The sequence below is a fragment of the Rhinatrema bivittatum genome, chromosome 1 (genome assembly GCF_901001135.1).
Source record: "Rhinatrema bivittatum chromosome 1, aRhiBiv1.1, whole genome shotgun sequence".
Taxonomy (NCBI): domain Eukaryota; kingdom Metazoa; phylum Chordata; class Amphibia; order Gymnophiona; family Rhinatrematidae; genus Rhinatrema; species Rhinatrema bivittatum.
The window spans coordinates 146,560,253-146,581,505 of record NC_042615.1 but is presented as its reverse complement, the minus strand read 5'-3'; the positions used below and the strand labels follow the sequence as shown (position 1 = coordinate 146,581,505).

Sequence of the window (21,253 nt, the reverse complement as noted above, 5' to 3'; positions counted from 1 at the left end):
TCCCCTTTTTTCCCCAGATAAACTGTGTGTGTAAAATATAGGTGTTCAATGTGGGAAGCATTCAGGACTCAGTTTTGTCTGCTAACTCCAAAGTTACATGCACAAAAGCTTTTCAATATCAACCTCTTAGCATTCATGCTAAATGGTGGCCTAAAGACTAAGGGGCAGATTCTCAAAGGGGTATGTGCATAAGACACATGCGTACCCCCCGAAAACCTGCCCCAAGTTCCCCCTGCGTGCGCCGAGCCTATGTTGAATACGCTCGGTGGCGCGCTCAAGCCCCGGGAAGCGCGTAAATCCCGAGGCTTTCCTTGGGGGGGGGGGGCGTGTTGGGGGCGTGTCGCAGCAGTGTGTCATTCAGGGGCTGGGCCGCAGGTGTGGTTCCAGCCTGGGGGTGTTCCGGGGGCGTGGCCGAGGCCTCCGAAACAGCTCCCGGGCCGGGGAATCACGCAGCTGGCGTGTGCGAGTTACGCCTGCCTCTGGCAGGCGTAACTTTTAAAACAAAGGTAGGGGGGTTTAGATAGGGCTTGGGGGGTGGGTTAGGGAGGGGAAGGTGCGGGGGGGGGGGTGGTAGAAGGAAAGTTCCCTCCGAGACTGCTCAGATTTCGGAGCTGCCTCGGAGGGAACGGAGACAGGCTGCGCGGCTCGGCCTTGCGCGCGCCGACCCCGGATTTTAAAGGATACGCGTGGCTATGCACGTATTTATTAAAATCCAGCGTACTCTTGTTTGCACGGGCGAACTTTTATAAAATCTACCCCCTAAGGGGTAGATTTTTATAGAAGCGCACGCGGGGGACGTTTGTGCGCGCTACCCGGCGTGCACAAATGTACACCCGATTTTATAACATGTGCGCTGCCGCGCGCATGTTATAAAATCCGGGGTTGGCGCGCACAAGGTGATACACACTTGCGTGCGCCGAGCCCTAGGGGAGCCCCGATGGCTTTTCCCGTTCCCTCCAAGGCCGCTCTGAAATTGGAGTGGCCTCAGAGGGAACTTTTTTTCCGCTTCCCCCCTACCTTATTTCAATTATTTATGCCTGCCTCCGGCAGGCGTATCTTGTGCGCCCTGGCCGGCTGCCGGCGCGCCATCCCCCAGCACAGGCGCTGTGCTGGAGGCCTCGGTCCTGCCCCCGGACTGGCACCACGCCCCCGCCCCTTCCCGCAAGCCCTGGGACATACGCGCGTCCCGGGGCTTGCGCGCGCTGCCGAGCCTATGCAAAATAGGCTTGGCACGCGCAGGAGCAGGTTTTCGGGGTTACGCGCGTAAGTCTTAGGGGCAGATTTTCAATGTGTTAACAGCCTTTAGTGGAAGCCCCTATGTACCTGACTTATCAAAGCTGTCTTTTATTCTGTTCTGATGGAAATATTCTTTAACAAAAATGGCCCATGTGTACTTTATAGTGCAAATTACAATGGAGAAATACCTGTTACCTAAAAACAATGGCCACTTCATCTGGAATGAGTAACTGAATTACTACATTTCTGAACATTTCCTCTTATATTAAGTAACTTTGCTGCACTTTCAAATATTTTTTACAAATGACACTGGAATTTTGCTAAAGATACAGCTAAATTCTGGCTGAATAAAATCAAAGAACCCTGACCCCTGGGTAATATCTATGGGCATATACTATCAGTGATGTAGCTGCAGCACAATGAGCAGCATCTATGCTTGGAGATTCAGGTGTGAACTATATGAGCTTGATTTTTGCCTTTGAATATTTGTAACCCCTACTTGGGGCAAATAAAATAAAAAAGAATCCCTATCTGTCCTGACACCAGCTCTGTGGGATCACAGGCAAGATGTGGGATTGGACCAACCTCAGACAACGAGGGTGTGTATTACCCTACAGGACAGGTTTTAAAAAAAATAAATAAATAAATTTCCCCCTACTGTGACCATCTATTTCTCCAAAGTGGAATTTCAGCTTCCTCTTCAGAACCTCTGCTCTGTCATATCCACACCCTAGGATTTACAAAGGGAATCTCACACTATAGCTCAGTGGTTATTTGGCACCCCCCACCCCACATATAATTTTAAAATTTCCTAAACATCGATAAAATATTTCACAACAGACACAAATAACATCCAATGATTAAAACTAATAAGGATTTTTAAAAATCTTCAGCTCTACATAGCTGTCATGCTAAGATTGTCGTAGACGGGGGCACACATGCACCAACACAATATGTGTCCTCTCTCTCACAAACATACAGATAGGGGTGTGCATTCGTTTTGAACTTAAATGTAAAACGCAACTTATTTTTTTTTTTAACTTAAAAAAGTGATGAGGCGAAAACGATCGGATTTCCAACGTATTCAACATAGCTATGTTGAATACGTTGGAAATCGCGATTGTTGATCCTAAATAAAAATTTAAACCCCTCACCCTCCTTAATCCCCCCCCCCCCAAGACTTACCAAAACTCCCTGGTGGTACAGCAGGGAGTCAGGACGCCATTTCTGAACTCCTTTGCAAGGAGCACGTGACGTCGGCGTCACGTCGGAGTGACGCGGCGTCACGTGATTCCCCGCGCGTTCGCTCCGGGACCCTCGTTGCACCCAAAAGGAACTTTTGGCCAGCTTGGGGGGGGGTGGTCAGGAGGCGTCCTGACTCCCTGCTGTACCACCAGGGAGTTTTGGTAAGTCTTGGGGGGGGGGGATTAAGGAGGGTGAGGGGTTTAAATTTTTATTTGCACGTATGGACATAGACTCAACTTATGGAATTCTCCATATGTCCATATTGACCGAAATTGACCCCCCCCTTTCGACTTATGGACTTATGAACATAAACTTTTGGTCTGCACATCTCTACATACAGATACACGCCGGGTGAGAGACAGAGGGAGCATGTGTGTGTGTGTGTGTGTGAGAGAGAGACACACACTTCCTCTGTCATACACAGGCACTCACAGACACATACATAGACCCACTTATACACACACACACCCTCTCTTACACATGCACAGGCACGCACGCACACACTCTCACACTCTCATACACACACATGCAAGTTCCCTCTCATAAACACCCCCTCTCATACACTGCCACTAACTCTCATAGGGCCAGTCTCTTGCTTTCTCACCCACATTTTAGACCGATTCTTTGGCTGCAGGCTGCACAGCAAGGCCTCTTAATCTGCTGCCAACTCGAGGAAAATACGAGCGGCACCACAGGTCCTCTTAATCTGCAGCAGGACCTCACTTTTGCTGGCAAGGAGTGTGAATGCTGCCAGCACTTTCCTTCTCTGCACTGCCGTGGGACCTTCCTATATGCTGGTGGCAATGGCACCCCTCCCCCTGTTGTTGCATGGGGCAAACCACCCCCCTTTCACACCCTGTAGTACATCACTGCACTAGCTATACTTCCAACTTTTAGTTCTCTTCTGGGATTATCAGCAGTAAAAAGTAGCAGTAATTACAAAATTATCGCAGCATGGTAACTGCTGAGGTATTCACAAACAGCCTTGGATAAACATATCCTAAAACCTTATAGCAACAGAGGCATCAGAACCACGGCAGCTTTAGTAATCAAAACACAAGTTTGACCCTCATGACAAAACCAGGTGCTATACAATTGTAGCCTTAACTCCATCAACATAAGGGATTTCATCTGTTAAATGGTTCTGTCCATTGATCCTCCTAGGGTTCTAGCTAATAGGCTAGGCATCTATACCTTGGGACTGTTCCTTGGCAAGCTGCCTTTATAGCAAAAAGAGAGGCCATTTGTAGACTGGACCCATCCTCTCAGAACCTAGGGATGGGTCCTGCTCCCTTGGACTCCATACACCTGCCTCTGAAACCCCCAACCACTACCCACACACTCAGGCTTATATATCAGGGTTATACTCTCTCTAGAGGTCATCTCTCCCCATATACTTACTTATAAGAAAAAGCAAGTAATTGCTATCCTGTACTACTGAATCATCCACCTTAATTAGCTATGGTAAATGTAAAGCAGTAGAGGGTAACTACCGCACTCTAAAGGCAGACAGAAATTCCCCAGTTTTTGAGCAGGATTACATATGAATTTTTGAAATGGCATTCTGTAGATTTGCTATTATTCAAAGGGGCACATAACATCTGAAAGTGCACAGCTGCATCTTAAAATGTTACTGTTCAACTAGGTCACTGCTCACTTGGCTCATTCCCTGCTTCATGATGCCTGTGGCTTCAGAGTTAGGTGAGACTGGGGCTCAGACCTCTACAGTAGCTACAGTACCTTGCAGTAGTTTAAAGATATTTTAAAGTATTAAACAGTATGCATATTCATTAATATGCAATATATAAACAAAAGCCATACTGCATTCACTTTTGACTTCTAACCCGCTCTGCCCTCAGATGTTTGGAGTTATGTCCAGGATTCCAATAACTGAAATACTTTGACATTTTAGCCCAAATTCAAGTTTTTCTTTGCTGAGAAGGGAAGTGGAAGCCTGCTTTTTGCTCTAAGATCCTTCAATCATTGCCTCTGAATAAATAATTGTCAAAGGGGAAAGTATTATAGAGCATAATCAAATGAATATTATATTTACCTTGCTTCAAAAAATTAGAAACTGTCAAAATAAAATAAAACGATTGGATGGGGAAAGAGGAGCGAAAAGATGCTCCTGTAATTAATTTACAGGGCAGAAAATCATTTTTTCTTAATCACTGTAAAGCTGACAAACGTTTCACTAAGCTCTTACTTCACTTAATGACAGCCTAGAACAAAATTCAGTTCTTCGATTCTGCTTTATATTACAGTGTCAACTGGGGTAGTTATTTCCAGTTCAGGCAAGATGGCAAAAGACCTTGGACCATAAGTGGAAATGAAAGTGATCCTCAAAGCAAATCCTATTCATCCGGAGAACAAGGAATGTGTGCAGCAGCTTCACTGGGGGAGAATTACAAGCCACCTGGCAAAGGGAAAGCTAGGAGTCTAGGAAAGCAGGAAGATCTTTTCTTTCCATTCCACATGTAATGTCATACCCTTGAAAATATACGTTTGGGATTTGCTGAACTGTCTGCGACATCTACAATGAACTTGGAAACAAGCACTGCAGCATGAGAATGGGAACGCGACTAGATGCAGCAGAACAGCCAATAAATAAATAAATAGAACTCCTTTTGCAAACTTTGAATGTTAGTACTAGAGCAGGGCTTCTCAAACCTGGCCCAGGGGATGCCACAGCCCCAGGTTATTCACACTGAATATGCATGAAAGAAATCTGTATGCACTGGAGTCCCATCTTATTGTAGGGGATTACAGCCCACAGAATTTCAGAAAGGCTTGGATCCCGGAACGAGCCACCTCTTTCATCAGATAAAACCTTTTCAAGCTCATTGTTGTTCATTAGAGTCTTATTGTGGCAGAAAAATGGCTCACAACAGTTGCAGATTACATTAGACATTGCTTTGAATTTCTTGTTTGACATATAGAAAATAGACCTATGTCCAAAAGTCTTAAGCACCTGGAGGAAGATTTTGAAAACCTAGCCAGTTAGGGAACTTAGCTGAATAAGCTTATCTGACTAACATAGGCAGGATTTCAAGTGTACAGTTGTGCCGCTGAATATACCTGGATAATTATATCTGGCTAATTTTAGATCTGCTCAATAGCAGGTCTAATTTATCTGGCTAACTTAGTTGAATAAGTCTCAATCTTGCCACTTATCTAGCTAAACTCCTCCCACACAAAGCCAAATACTGTAACTAAATAACCTTACCAGTTATTTTCAAACAAGGCTGGTTAGGCTTTTTAGTTATCTGGCTAGAGTGAATTAGATAACTTTAGGAAAATATATTCAGCAGGATGTTTTTCCTGGGACAAGTTATCCAGCTAACTTTAGCCAGATAACTTCTCCAATAACCAACTTCCTGAATATTGGACTCATAACACTTATCTGGCTAACTTTAAGATAGCCAGGTATATTCAGTGGTGCAGCCGTGCCACTGAATATCTAGTATAAGTTAGCCAGAAAAGTGTATCTTGTTAATTTTGCCAGATTGCCAATGGCTAAATATCAAGCTCCTATATCTATATATCAACACATACATTCATATGACTATATACTGTTCATAACAGAGGAGAACTATATGTTTAAAACGCTGGGCATTAACTTAAATTTTAATGTCCGGGTTACAGGATGTAGAAAACAGAGTTAAGACTTAGGAACCTTAAACCTTGCTAAAAATGAATAAATGCAAAACTACACCTGGAAATAAACATGAGATACACAAAGTGATAAAGGACTTCTCAATAGAAAAAATATAGCCTAAATCCAAAAGGAGGCAAACTAAAGCACACGATTAAACCCCATTGTCCAGAGTACTCACAAACCTTTAATGTAGTTAAGCCGAGCACTTTTTTTTTAAAAGCCTGAAGCCATTCTAAATTGAGATTCACACATCAGATAAATTAATTTGTTAGCTGAGATCATTGAAATAAATTGGAATGAACAAACTCAAAGGTAATCTGATACAAAATCTTGTAGCTGCAAGTTCAAAGCTCTTGACTACTCATAAATCATTAACTAGCCTTAATATGATCTTAAATTGTTCAATAAAAATGATATAGCAGAGAAGTGAATAGCTATTTTACAGACATCAAAGATGGAAAATTTAGACAATCTCTGTTTTTTTAGATTAATCACTTGGCAGGAAAAGTTCCGGGACAGGAAAAATTGCCAACAAGGTCTGGCTCTAAAAGCAACACAAAGATGTATTATTGCTCTAAATCGCTAAAATGAAATTCTAGAAATGAAATCCTGGAACAAATGAATCAAGAAAACATCAACATTCTTTTCAACATAAAGCATGCTGGGATTATAGATATCTTCCATAAAAGAGATCTTCACTCTAATATTATAAAATAACAGCACATCACAATTTAGTTTAATTGATTTTCAACTAAATTCCCACATTCAAAGAGTCATGAAACAACATGGTTTTGCACAGAAAAATGCTAACTGTTCAGATGCAAATAGATTGCTGGATGGTATAATCCTTAATTATTCCAATGCACCCTAAAAGAAGAGTTTAGGAAGTTTGCAGCAAGAGATTAATACTCAACATAAACTTGACCTCCAGAAAACCAGCTGGTTAAAAGATAGAATAGGATTAAATGGTAAATTTTCCCAATGGAGAAAAGTGAACAGTGGAGTGCCCAAGAGATCTGTTCTGGGACCACTACTTTTTAATAAATGACTTGGAAATGGGAATAAGTGAGGTGATCAAATCTGCAAATGACACAAAATTATTCAATGTTGTTAAATCACAAGAGGATTGTGAGAAATTGCAAGAGGACCTTGCAAAACTGGAGACTGGGCATGCAAATGAAATGTAATGTGTACAAGTGCAAAGTGATGCACTCAGGAAAAGAAACCCAAATTATAGCTACACAATGCAAGGAATCACCATCATTCAGGAAAAAGATCTAGGCATCATCATCATTGAAAATATGTTGGAATCTTCGTTATGCAGCAGCAGCCAAGAAAGCAGACTGAATGCTAAGAATTATTAGGAAAGGAATGGAGAATAAAATAGAGAATATTATATTGTCTCTATATCTCTCCATGTTGTGACCTCATCTTGAGTATTGGGTGTAGTTCTGGTCACTGCATCTCAAAAAAGATATAGCAGAATTAGAAAAGGTAAGAACATAAGAAATTGCCACATTGGGTCAAACCAAGGGTCCATCAAGCCCAGCATCCTGCCTCCAAAGTGGCCAATCCAGGCTATAAGTACTTGGTAAGCACCCAAAAACTAAGTACATTCCATACTATCAATGCCAGCAATAGCAGTGGCCACTCTCTAAGTCAACTTGATTAATAGCAGGTAATGGACTTCTCCTCCAAGAACATATCCAAACCCTTCCTAAACCCAGCCACACCAACTGCACCAACTACATTCCCAGCAACAAATTCCAGAGTCCAATTGTGCATTGAGTGAAAGAATTTTTCCTGATCAGCTCAAAATGTGCCACATACCAACTTCATGGAGTGCCCCCAAGTACCTCCACTATCCAAAAGAGCAAATAACCAATTTGCATCTAGAGGTTCCAGACCTCTCATGATTTCAAAGACCTCCATCATATTCCCCCCAGTCATCTCCCCTCCAAACCAAACAGCCCCACCCACCCTAGTCCCTCCCCATAGGGGAGTAGTTCCATTCCCTCTATCAGCTTGATCGCCCCTCTCTGTACACTCTCCATCACAGCCATATTGTTCTTGAGATGCAGCGACCAGAACTGCACACAGTATCTAAGGTGCAGTCTCACCATGGAGCGATACAGAGGCACTACGGCATCCTCCGCTTCATTCACCATTCCCTTCCCAATAACTCCTAACATGTTTGCTTTTTTGACTGCCGCAGCACACCATGAAGCCTAGATCTCTCTCTTGGGCAGTAGCCCCTACTATGGAAGCTAACATCATGCAACCACAGCATGGGTTATCTTTCCCTACATGCATCACCCTGCACCTATCCACATTAAACTTCATCTGCCATTTGGATGCCCAATTTTCCAGTCTCATAAGGTCCTCCTGCAATTTATCACAATCCGCTTGTGATTTAACTACTCTGAATAATTTTGTATCATCTGCAAATTTAATTACCTCACTCACTGTATTCCAGCAAGTATAGCTCATAATGCATCCAACAAACAGTTTATCCAGTTCTTAAGCAAGGCTCTCATCAAGCTTCTTTGATTAAGCTTCACACATCCCCATGTTACTGCACCTAACTTAGCAAGTTCCATGTATTTTGTTTTTTTTTCTGTATCTGCTTATATTTGGCCCGTTCTAGCCCTATCTGCTCAATGCTATCCACTGTCTAATACTATATTATATTTAATATAATTCTAATTTATTGTAACGTTTACCTTATGTTCTATATTCTTAATGTTTTATTCAAAGTTTACTCAATGATTCATGTTCTATGTAACGCTTTCATGCAAGGTTATTGTTTCACTGTAAACCGGTTTGATTTGTATCCCATGCAAGAAGATCGGTATATAAAAATAATAAATAAATAAATAAATAAATCATTTATAAATACATTGAAAAGCATGGGTCCTAGTACAGATCCTTGAGGCACTCCACTGTATACCCTTTTCCACTGAGAAAATTGTCCATTTAATCTTACTCTCTGTTTCCTGTCTTTTAACCAGTGATCAAAATGATAAAGGGTATGGAATGATTCCCCTATGAAGAAAGGCTAAAGAGGCTAGGACTCTACGGCCTGGAGAAGAGAATGCTGAGGGAAGATATGATAGAAAACCTATAAAATAATGAGTGGAATGGCACAAGTAAACCATAATCAGTTGTTTTTTCATTCAAAGAATACAAAAAGACTAGGAGACACACATTGAAAACACTAGATAATACATTTAAAACTAATATGAGAAAATATTTTTTTACTCTGCATAATTAAGCTCTGGAAGTCATTGCCAGAGGATGTGGTGAAAGCTATTAGTGTAGTTGTGTTAAAAAAAAAAAAAAAAAAAAGGTTTGGACAAGTTCCTGGAGGAAAATCATTAACCTTTTAGATACCAACTTTCCACAATTGGAACATTTTTTCATATACTTTTAATTACTTGTAAATGTTTTTATACCATATTTATACCATATTTGGGTCTAGTTAACTAAGATATGTAAAAAGGGGTATCAGGAAATAATTCCTTCAATGAGCAGGATCTAAAAGGTTAAGGTGGAGTTGCAGAAATCCACTTCTTATCCCTGGATTAAGCAGCATGGAATCTATCTACTCTTCGGGATCCTACTCTTTGTGTTTCTTCTGCCCCAATTCCAGATTTTGGCAAAGTCTTAAAGGTAACCAATTATCCATAAAAGAAGAATGAGGCTCATGAATAATGAAAGAAGTCTCATAAGGTATTGCCCTGTCCAGAGCCGGAGTTGATCCACAAATGTGTGTAAAGGAGATTTATGCAAGTTTTGCTGAAAAAAGCAAAGCCTCTTTGATAGTTTTTTAAACATAGGATATGCTTTAAAAGAAGTGTTAACACACATTCTTTAAAAGAAGTATTAACTCACATTCGCTAGTTTGCATTAATGTTGGAGTAAAATCTATTTTCCATGGAGAGGGTGGTGGATGCCTGGAATGCCCTTCTGGAGGAAGTGGTGAAGACTAAAACTGTGAAGGATTTCAAAGGGGCATGGGATAAACACTGTGGATCCATAAAGGCTAGAAGATGGGAATGAAGAGAAGAGGCATGGGGGTGGCTACTACCTGGTGATTATTACCCTTACTCAATAAGCCTTCCCATGGTTAATGCAACTCCAACATTTCTCTCTGCTTCAACGGCAAGGGGACATGTGGAAAAGAGGATTTGCATTCAGACAACGAACAAGGACTGAACTTAACTACACAGTCTGGATAAACATATAAGCATGGGGGTAGCTTGCTTATTGTGGCGGTTACTACCCTAAACCAATTAAGCCCGATACTTCACTTTGAATGCATATACAGCGTTGTTCTCTGCTTCAACAGCAGGGGGAAATGTGGAAAAGAGGATTTACATTCAGACAACATCCAACAAGGCACTGATCTGTGCAGTCTAGGTAAACAAGCATCGGGGTAACTTGCTTGATGCGGCAGTTACTACCCTTAACCATTAAGCCTTAAGCTTCATCTTTGATGCAACTCCAACATTACTCTCTGCATCAACAGCAGGGGGGTGGCAGGAAATTCGAATCAAACAGTTACCAATAAGGGTCCTGAACTTGGTGGTCGGTGAAACAGATAAGTATGAGAAAATAAGTTTGGGAGCTTGCTGGGCAGATTGGATGGGCCATTTGGTCTTTTTCTGCTGTCATTTCTATGTTTCTATGCTAATTACGGAGATTCAAATGTATGCTAATTAGCTCATTATCTACTATTCGTGTAGTGAAAAACAATAGGTGTTAAAATGTACAAAATATAATACTGGCCTGTTAATGTAAGAAAAATTAAGCACACTTCTGGGGGGACAATTTTCAAAGTTATTCATCCAAGTATTTCCCCAGCTAAAGTCTGAAACTTTCCCTTACTCGGTCTGGCTAAAAGCAGAGTGGGATCTCATAGAAAGCGCACTTTTAGCCTTCTGGAAGGGAGGCATTCCTGAGGGGAAGGGCTGTGTTTTGATTAGGATTGTAAATGAACACTTAGATCGTAGTTTCAAACCCATGCACATTTTTCAGCATGGAAATTGTACCTACACAAACAAGCAGGTCAAACGTTGGCAGGCACTTTGTGTCTGTGGACCTTGTAACTCATTTTTAACTGGTCAATGCATGCATACTTCCTCTTTGACACATGCAATGGAAAAGAAGTACCTGTGGGCCTTGCCCTTAGGTGGGCAGTTTGAAAATGGGAAACATCCTGCAATAAATCTGGCCTTTTGGGTTTTCATTTAATGAGTGGATCCCAGGAGTGCCCTCCAGCGCACCACTGAATTTGCTTCAGACACTGGCAAGTGAGCAACTTTTCTTTTTATACCTCTTAGCACTTTTTAAATGATGCAGTTTGGCAGTGAAATAAGCAAACCAAGGAACGGCTCATTTATCCAACATGTTTGTTTTACCCCATTAAACAATTCAGGCCTGTGCCTAGGACAGCAACAATCTAGGGTGGATTGCAAGATTTGCTGCATCCCAACTGTGCTGAATCTCACTCAACAGAGAACAGCCTTCTGCTTCCTGCTCCAGCCCCTCCCCTCCCAGTGCAGAGAACAGGAGGAGAGGGGTGAGACTGCAAAGAACAGAGCAAAGGAAAAACTGCTCTACTCCCCGTTGCAGCCCCTCCCCTTCTGTCCTGTGCAGGGAACAAGAGGAGGCCAGAGCACACAGCAGGGAGACAAGAAAAGCCCCTCTCCTCCTGTCATTCAGGGACCTGAGGGGAAGAGGTGAGCCTGGAGCAGACAGAGCAGAGCAAAGAAGACTGGGCCTTAATCCTTCTGCTCTGTTATTTCTTGAAAGGGGAAGGGGAAGGGCAGCAACAGCAATAATAATGCCTACTGGTGGCAAAATCCTAAATCAGGCACTGCTTTATTCGTGTAGAGGGAGGACAATTTTCAGTTAAAAATGTTCCTACAAATATACATGTTTTTATCCTATTTGCTAACAGTTAATTGATATAATAAATATACATATAACTTTAAATTTATTCTAAAATGTTCTATTTATATTATTAATTAATTGTTTAATTTATAAAATTTTTAACCCATGATCCATAAGTCTCAGCAGGTAACAGAAAATACACACATAAAATACACTCAAACAGCAATAAAAAAAATCTAAACATATCAGCACACAATACAGTAAAACAAAGCCAAAACAAAACATAAAGGGGTAGACTTTCAAAGGGTTACGCGCGTAACCCCCTGAAAAGCTGCCCCTGCGTGCGCCGAGTCTATCTTGCATAGGCTCGGCGGCACGCACAAGCCCCGGGACGCGCGTATGTCCCAGGGCTTTCAGAAATGGGCGGTCTCGGGGCGGTGATGGTCCATGGGCAGGGCCGGAGGGTGGCAGCGGGCCGGGGGCGTTTCAGAGTCCTCTGGCACTGCGGCCGTGCCGCAGGTTTGCGCGCAAGTTACGCCTGCCTCAGGCAAGCGTGACTTTTGAAACAAAGGTAGGCAGGGGGATTTAGTTAGGGCTGGGGGGTGGGTTATATAAGGGAAGGGAAGGTGGGGGGAAGCGGTTGAAAAGTTCCCTCCGAGGTTGCTCTGAACAAACCTGCCCCAAAGTAGCTGCATAACCAAGCTTAGAGAGATGAGACAGGACTCTATAGCCCTTCAATGGATGGGCACTGCTGTGACAAATCTAGGGCAGGGGTGGGCAAACCTTTTTGTGCTGGGGCCATATTACAAGTTATCGACCACAATGAAGGCCGGGGTGGATCCCCCTTGGAGCTCCTTGACACGATAACCAAACCCTCAGTACTTGCTGCAGGCATTTCAGCATCCAGCAGGCTTAAGCTCCATCATTTTTAGCACCCGAGGAGCCCCTTTAATCATGGATCCCAGCATCTACCAAAAATCAGCAAGACCTTCAACCCAAGAGATACAAAGCATTTTCCTGACTAGCTTACTACTTCTCCTCAATCACAAATGCACAATACAGACAGATTCTCACCAAATAAGAACAAAGAAGCCATAAAGTATTAAGCAGGCAAAAAACTAAACCGCCAGTGCACTAACGCAAATAATATCAATAATAACAATGAAATATCACCATTTCCCATAAAACAAAATCCAGAAATTATAAAAACAATCATGGTATATTAATAAAAATATTTCAGAACATTAAGAATACAACATATAATAATTAAGAACAATAAGGATACAAAGGCTAAACATTTCCCAAAAATCAATTAAATATTTCAAAACAGCAGACATATCAAACACCCAATTATTAAAAGTAATAAAGATAAACATAGCCCCCCCCTCATGCCTATGAACTTTTGATTTCCAGTCACCCTGAGATTATAATGAATTAATGGAGGGGAGGTGAGGGGGAACACACACTTTCTCCTTTCCCTCTCATACACACACACACACACACTCACAGACTCTTCTACTCACTCTTCTCACTATCTTCTTTCATTCTCACCTTTCAGTTTCACCCCTCCCACTCACCTCCTCAGTCATTCACCCCTTCCCTCCCCTTTCAGTCACTCACCCTCCCACTCAATCACACCCACTCATCCTCTTCCTTTCCCTCCGTCATTCTCTCCTCACTCCCTTCTCTTTGTGTCACTCACCCACCCTCTCAATTCACTTCCCTTCCCTCTGTCAGCCTCCCTCCTTCCCACTCCCTTCTCTCTCAATCAGGCTCCCTCCTTCCCATGCACTTTCCCCCTTGTCACTCTCCCTCCCCTATTGTCTTCGTTCTCAGTCACACACACACCCTCTCCCTCCCCCTCTCAGTCCCTTCCCTCTGTCACTCTCCCTCCCCCACTTACTCCTTTCCTTCTCAGTCACTCTCCCTCTCCTACTCTCCCCTTCCTTCTCAGTCACACACATCCTCTCCCTTCCCCACTCACTCCCTTCTCTCTCTCTCTCACACCCCCCTCTCCCTCTCCCTGTTCACTCCCTTCCTTCTCCCTCCCCCTTTCATTCCTTTTCTTTCTCTCCCCTCTCAGTTACTCCCATCCTCACCCAATCCCTTCCCTTACTCTTACTCCTTCCCTTCTCTTCCCACCATGTAACTCACCTTTCCTGCCAGCATCATCGTCTTCTTCCTTCTGGCTGGGTGCTGGAAGCCCGCTGGCAGGTCAGCTTCAGGCCCATCACCGTGCAGAGCTTGTTTTTGCAGGAAGAAGGTGGGAACCCTGCCAGCATGTCACTCCATGGCACCACGGTACAGGACAGGTCCTATTCTTGCTGGCAGGGGTGGGACCCCCACCAGCACGTGCTCTGGCCTACATGCCTGACACATGGTGCAGGCCACACATAGGGGCGGATTTTAAAAGGGTTATGCGCGTAACCGCGAAAACCCGCTCCTGCGCGCGCCGAGCCTATTTTGCATAGGCCCAGTGATGTGCGCAAGCCCCGGGATGCGCGTATGCCCGGGGCTTGAAAAAAGGGGTGGGGCCTCCAGGCATAGCGCCATTTGCCGCTGTGCCTGGGATCGCGGTTGGGCCGTCGGCCAGCGCACACAATCTTCGCCTGCCCAGAGGCAGGCTCAACTTATAAGATAAAGGTAAGGGCTGGGGAGCAGGTTAGGTAGGGGAAGGGAGGGGAAGGTGGGGGGGGGGGGGGCAAGAAGGAAAGTTCCCTCTGAGGCCGCTCCGATTTCAGAGCGGTCTCGGAGGGAACGGAGGAAGGCTATGCACCCCCTTGCACCCGCGCCGACCCTGGATTTTATAACATGCGCGCAGCTGCACGTGCATGTCATAAAATCGGGCGTACCTCTGAAAATCCGGTCCATAATGTTAATTTTAAAGAAGTAGGTGGGCTGCAAGAAACATGGTGATGGGCCAGATTTGGCCCGCAGGCTGTAGTTTAACCACCCCTGATCTAGGGTGCCACCAGGCTTTAAATGCAGCAACAAAATGTCTATCAGTCAGAAGTGAAGAATTATGGCAACTTAGATTTGGAACTTTTCTGTTATACATTTAATTTCTTACTTTCTTACAAGCTACTAGGATAAGAAGTGCTCCCTTGGATTGGTTAGAAACACAAAGGAACCAGAGAAAACAAATATTTTTCTCCACATTTTGAGTGTCCTTGATCTAAACTGCTGCACTTACCTCACATATGTTAACAAAAATGTGGTACATACCTAAAAGCCCTCAGCTTTCCTCAATTTTGCAGGGTTTCACTTGAACAGTTTTGCATTTATTGAACAATGGAATTTTTTCACAAGTTTTAAAATCCACCTCCTGTATAATCAGTGCTGCCCCAATTATTCACAGTTTGTGCATTTTTATGTAAAATCATTCAATTGCATGTCTCTTAAGGCCTCAAGTTATCTTACATGTTCTAGTTGTCCTACTTACCCTTTTACGAGAAGCTCGTGAAACGTAGAAGCATTTTTGTTCTTCCAGTTGGCGTGCAGATGGAGCCAGTTCTGGTGTTGCAGCCGGTCGTGATCTTCTATGGTTTGTGTCACGGATGGTCCCCTGAAATCAAGAAACGTTTTGTTGGGAATCCAAATACTAAGCAGTAACAGGGCTGTAATATATGTTCAAGCATTACTGGTGTCCTTCCTGTCAACAAAAATCACAACTTGACAAACATTTCAATGCTAGTTGTTTAATCCTTGTGCATTTTAGCCAATAATAAATTATGATGAGCCAAGTGAATGAAACTTTGTAATGGTCCATGAACTCCATCCAAATGTTTTGGCCTTTGCAGAGCATATCCAGATGCAGCATGGGACAACCTTCCATCTTACTTCAGAATATCTTCTGCCCTACATATTATCTTCGTAGTGCCAGACTGTAAACAAACCTTCCTTTTCTAGCCACAGGAGAAAAAAAATTAAAAAAACATTTTAGAAAGGTGCTTTTCTGTTTCCTTCCAGAAGGAAACAGAAAGCCCCATGCATGATGGCTCTGCCTTAACAGATTTAGTCACATTTTTTTTAAAAAAGGATTTTTCCTGATCTGTATCTATGGAGAAACACTTTGGAAAATTTGATACCTTTTGTCAGTTTTGCAAGTAGACTATAAGACTTGAGAAAAAAAAAAGTTGACAGATATTTAGTTAATGGTCAAACCTGTCATCATCATACTTATGGTAGCAGTAAGAGGCTTTAGAATGACCACATGGGACGGTGAAAGGAAGAAAAATTGAAATGCTTTACAGAGAAATGAAAACGTATACTTTCACAGAGGCAATATTCATTCTTTTCTATGCTTTCCGACATATGGAAAAATGGAAAGAAATATGCAAAAGGGGTCCATGTTTGTTCATCTAGGGAAGGGATTAAAAAGTCATTAAATTTGGATTGCAGGAAAAATATAGGCATATCTCAGATGAGTTAAAAAAAAAACCTAGAACTATTGGGTCATTATTTTTGGAGTATGAAGCTCCCCAAGTCCCCCTTGCTTTAATGTGGGAGGTGGTTAAAGACTATAGAACTTTGCCAAACCCTCCATTCTAATAGCTCCTCCCCATTCGTTCCCCTACACAACCACACACAGTACAGTTTGGCCTGGAACAAGACATAGTATCGTAGTACATAATGGCAGATAAAGCCAAAAATGACCCATCCAGTCTACCCAGCAAGATGTTTGGGGATGTAACTGCCACTTTGTGCAGGCTACTTCCTCACCTTCTTTTTAGGGTTGCAGCTGCTGCTCCATGCAGGTTACCTTCTTGCTTATTGTTTAGGTTGTAACTGCCACTCAGTGTAGGTTACCTTTTATATAGTAAAATCACCACAGGTTTTTGTCATATTGTTGTAATCATGTTTATTTAAAATAATTGGAGACACATTGTTAATGCAGAGGCATTCATAATATTGAACAATTAGCCACAGAAATTACATTATGTAATAAATATCTAAGAATTCTCTTTTCCCAGGGCAGCCTCTTGGCTAAGCTATTCCATGCCTCGGTGCTCTGTGACATTTTGCGAGGAAAGAAAAGGAATTGTAATATTACCCCCTTCTCATGTTCAACAGGGGGTGGGGTTAGGGAACTTGTAGGGAGTTTTACATTTCTTCCCCTCAGCACTACCTCATGTCCTGTGCTGTGAAATATGGAAGGAGGGGAAGGGGTTGAGCAGGAATGAAATGCTTGCCAACATTCCAAGAGTGCTAATTGCCACAACAGACCCACACTTCATTCTGAAGACAGTTTGAGTAAGTGTTCTGAGCAAGTTGTAATGTCCTAGTCACATAGGGGCGGATTTTCAGAGCCCTGCTCGCGTAAATCCGCCCAAAACCGGGCGGATTTACGCGAGCAGGGCCCTGCGCGCCGGTGAGCCTATTTTACATAGGCTCACCGGCGCGCGCAGAACCCCGGGACTCGCGTAAGTCCCGGGGTTTTCGGAGTGGGCGTGTCGGGGGGCGTGTCGGGGGGGCGGGGCCGGAGCGTGCGGCGTTGCGGGGGCGTGTCGGCAGCGTTTTGGGGGCGGGTACGGGGGCGTGGCCGCGCCCTCCGTACCCGCCCCCAGGTCGCGGCCCGGCGCGCAGCAGGCCCGCTGGCGCGCGGGGATTTACGTCTCCCTCCAGGAGGCGTAAATTCCCCGACAAAGGTAAGGGGGGGTGTAGACAGGGCCGGGTGGGTGGGTTAGGTAGGGGAAGGGAGGGTAAGGTGAGGGGAGGGCAAAGGAAAGTTCCCTCCGAGGCCGCTCCGATTTCGGAGCGGCCTTGGAGGGAACGGGGGGAGGCAGCGCGGCTCGGCGCGCGCAGGCTATACAAAATCGATAGCCTTGCGCGCGCCGATCCAGGATTTTAGTGGATACGCGCGGCTCCGCGCGTATCTACTAAAATCCAGCGTACTTTTGCTTGAGTCTGATGCGCAAGCAAAAGTAGGCTGATCGCGCTTCTTTTAAAATCTACCCCATAGTCTAGTTATCAAGTAGTCAGATTATATAAATCTAATGACAGACTCTTGTTGGGAAATTGATGTAAATGAAACTTCTTAAGTGAATTGTCAAAGGAGATAAATAGAACAATATGTAATGTAAAAGTTCCGCCACCCCCTTCTAGAAATATTTGTAGCAAAGCATTGTTGAAGCAATGCCTCTCCATGCTTTCTCCACTTGTTTTGTAATTCAAAATCTTTATTTTTGCAAATCTAACACCAACAGAACACTATTTGAAGTGATGCATTACATACGTGTTATTCCAATTCAGAACTCAAGACTAAAAATGACACAAATGAAATATAACTTGCCTTTCATCCAACCCCTTCCCCTCCATGCTTTCCCTGCATCTCTGTTCCCCCCTCCCCCACATTACTACCACAACCATATCTGCCATAGATAGAACATAAGATTCACCTTACCGGGTCAGATCAGAGGTCTATCAAGCCCAGTATCCTGTTTCTAAGTGGCCAATCCAGGTCATTAGTACCTGGTAGGATCTCAGAAGGTTAATAGATTCCATGCTGCTTAGTTCTTTGTACTTTTTGAAAGTGTAAACAGCCAATTTATGTTCACCCATTCCATTCCGTTCATTATTTTATAGACCTATCTCGCCTCAGCTGTCTCTTCTCCAAGCTGAAAAGTCCATATTGAAAAAGGTCAACTTCATGAATCCTGGCTGTCAAAGCTTATACGTTCTGAAGGCTCAACTGTAGAAGGGCTTTCCACTCCTCCTTGAACATCTTAGCCCCTATGAAAACCGACTGATCTTCAACCTTCCAGGTGATTGAGAAAGTAGTTTTAGATCAGTTTCATGAATTTCTTTCATCAAACAGGAAATTACATGATTCCTGATTTGGTTTCCAGGCTCGACAAAGCACAAAATTCTTCTTCTTTCTGTTTGATTTGATCCTTCAGGGCTTTGATTTGGGGGTTTACTCTCTGCCAGGTTTTTTTAGCTCTATTAGCAGCTTTCGACATTTTGGACCACCTAATCTTGCTGAATAGGCTGGAGTCTATTGGAATCTCCACTACAGTCTGATCCTGGTTCTCCTTTTTCTTTATAAATCATTTCTATAGGACTATTATTGGGGGATGCTAGCTCAAGCTCTTTCACTTTGTCCACAGGTGTCCCACAGGGTTCTGCACTTTCCCCTTTGTTATTAAACATCTACTTATTACTGTTATGTGAGCTTCTGTCACAATTGGATGTCTCCTTTAAGTTATATACAGATGTCATCCAATTTTATTTCCCAGTTGAGTCATCATTTGAAACTGCTATAACTAAACTCTCTGGCTGTGTGGCATTAATTAAGAACTGGATTTCCAGTAATAAACTGGTATGGAATATCAACAAAACAGAGATGATGTTTCTCACTTGTCAAAAAATGAGACTATCCCCTTGCAGTGTATTCTAGATGTGGGACTGGTTCCGGTTCCTATTAAGTACAAGTTAGGGATTTAGGGATCGTAATTTACTCTACCTTCTTGCTCCGACCTCGCATTCAATCTGGAACTCATTTTTTAAACTTCGATTGTTAAGATCTCTAAAGCTATCTTGCAGGCTCCTAACTTTTGTTTGGTGACCCAATCACTTATACTTTCTTCATTAGATTATTGCAATTCTGTTTTCCTATTGTGAAAACAGAATTGCAATAAAAACTTTCAGATACTTGAAAGGTTTTAATGATCCAAAGACAACGACAAACCTTTTCCGTAGGAAAAAAAATCAGCAGAACCAGGGGTCACGATTTGAAGCTCCAGGGAGGAAGATTCAGAACCAATGTCAGGAAGTATTTCTTCACGGAGAGGGTGGTGGATGCCTGGAATGCCCTTCCGGAGGAAGTAGTGAAGACCAGAACTGTGAAGGACTTCAAAGGGGCGTGGGATAAACACTGTGGATCCATAAAGTCAAGAGGCCGTCAATGAAGAGTGGGTGGCTCCCCAGAATGACGGCTACTGCCTGGAGATAATACCCTTATTCAATAAACATACACATGGTTACTGTGACTCCAACATCGCTCTAAGCTTCAACAGCAAGAGGAAATGTGGAAAAAAGGATTTGCACTCACAAAGCGGGGAGTAGCTGGCTTGTTACGGCGATTACTACCCCAAACCAAATAAGCCTGATACTTCACTTTCAATGCATATCCAGCATAGCTCTCTGCTTCAACGGCAGGGGAGAAGAAAAACTAATACTTCACGCATATCCAGCATAGCTCTCTGCTTCAACGGCAGGGGAGAAGAAAAACTGATACTTCACGCATATCCAGCATAGCTCTCTGCTTCAACGGCAGGAGAGAAGAAAAACTGATACTTCACGCATATCCAGCATAGCTCTCTGCTTCAACGGCAGGGGAGAAGAAAAACTGATACTTCACGCATATCCAGCATAGCTCTCTGCTTCAACGGCAGGGGAGAAGCAAAACAACCAATAAGGGCTGAATAACATAGTCTGGGTAAAACAAATAAGCATGGGTGTAGCTTGCTTATTGCGGCGGTTACTACCCCTACTACCCCTAACTAATCAAGCTTGATATTTCACTTGGATGCAGCTCCATCACTGCTCTCTACATTAATGGTAGGGGTGGAAGGGAAATAGAACCAAAGAGCTAAGAGAAACAGATAAGTATGAGAAAAAAAATGTGTGAAGCTTGCTGGGCAGACTGGATGGGCCGTTTGGTCTTCTTCTGCCGTCATTTCTATGTTTCTATGTTTCTATGAAGGCTTTACAACTTCGGTAGCTCGCTTAATTTCAGGGTGCTCTGGTGTGACCATATCTCTCCAGTATTGGATAGCCTTCATTGGTTACTAGTGTTTTGGTGCATCAGATTTAAAATTTTAGTCTGTGTGTCTAAAGCCAATCATGCCCTGGTTCCTCAATGTTTTCAGATAAAGTGGCCCACTACTGTCCTTCCTATAAGTTATGTTCCTCCAAGAAACATCTAATGGAGGTACCATCCCATAAGCGAATAAGATCTAAAGAGTCACAGAAAGTAGTTTTGGGGTGGTAGACCTGTTCTTTGGAATGAATGCCTTGAGGCTTTAAAAAGTGAGAATGACCTAATAAAGTTCAGAAAACAACTGAAGACGTACCTCTTCTCTTTGGTCTTTGCTACCTAATCTCTTTTTGTAGTGAGTCTGGTTTTCTAAAGTCAGGATAAGGATTTTGGTTTGAGGGATGAGTTTGTTGTTCTCAAGCTAAGAAACTAAGATAATGTGCAAGGACTTCAGT

At 43.2% G+C, this 21,253-nt stretch overlaps 1 protein-coding gene across 3 annotated transcripts in view; it reads right to left on the bottom strand.

Annotated features, from left to right (window-relative positions):
• The window catches only part of CORIN (corin, serine peptidase), a 513,735-nt gene that overhangs the window by 135,348 nt on the left and 357,134 nt on the right, over positions 1-21,253 (bottom strand). For all 3 annotated transcript variants that reach the window (XM_029588293.1, XM_029588313.1, XM_029588304.1), the window contains exon 17: positions 15,480-15,602. In XM_029588293.1, coding sequence (XP_029444153.1) covers positions 15,480-15,602 — 123 coding nt within the window. The remainder of the gene's footprint in view (positions 1-15,479; positions 15,603-21,253) is intronic.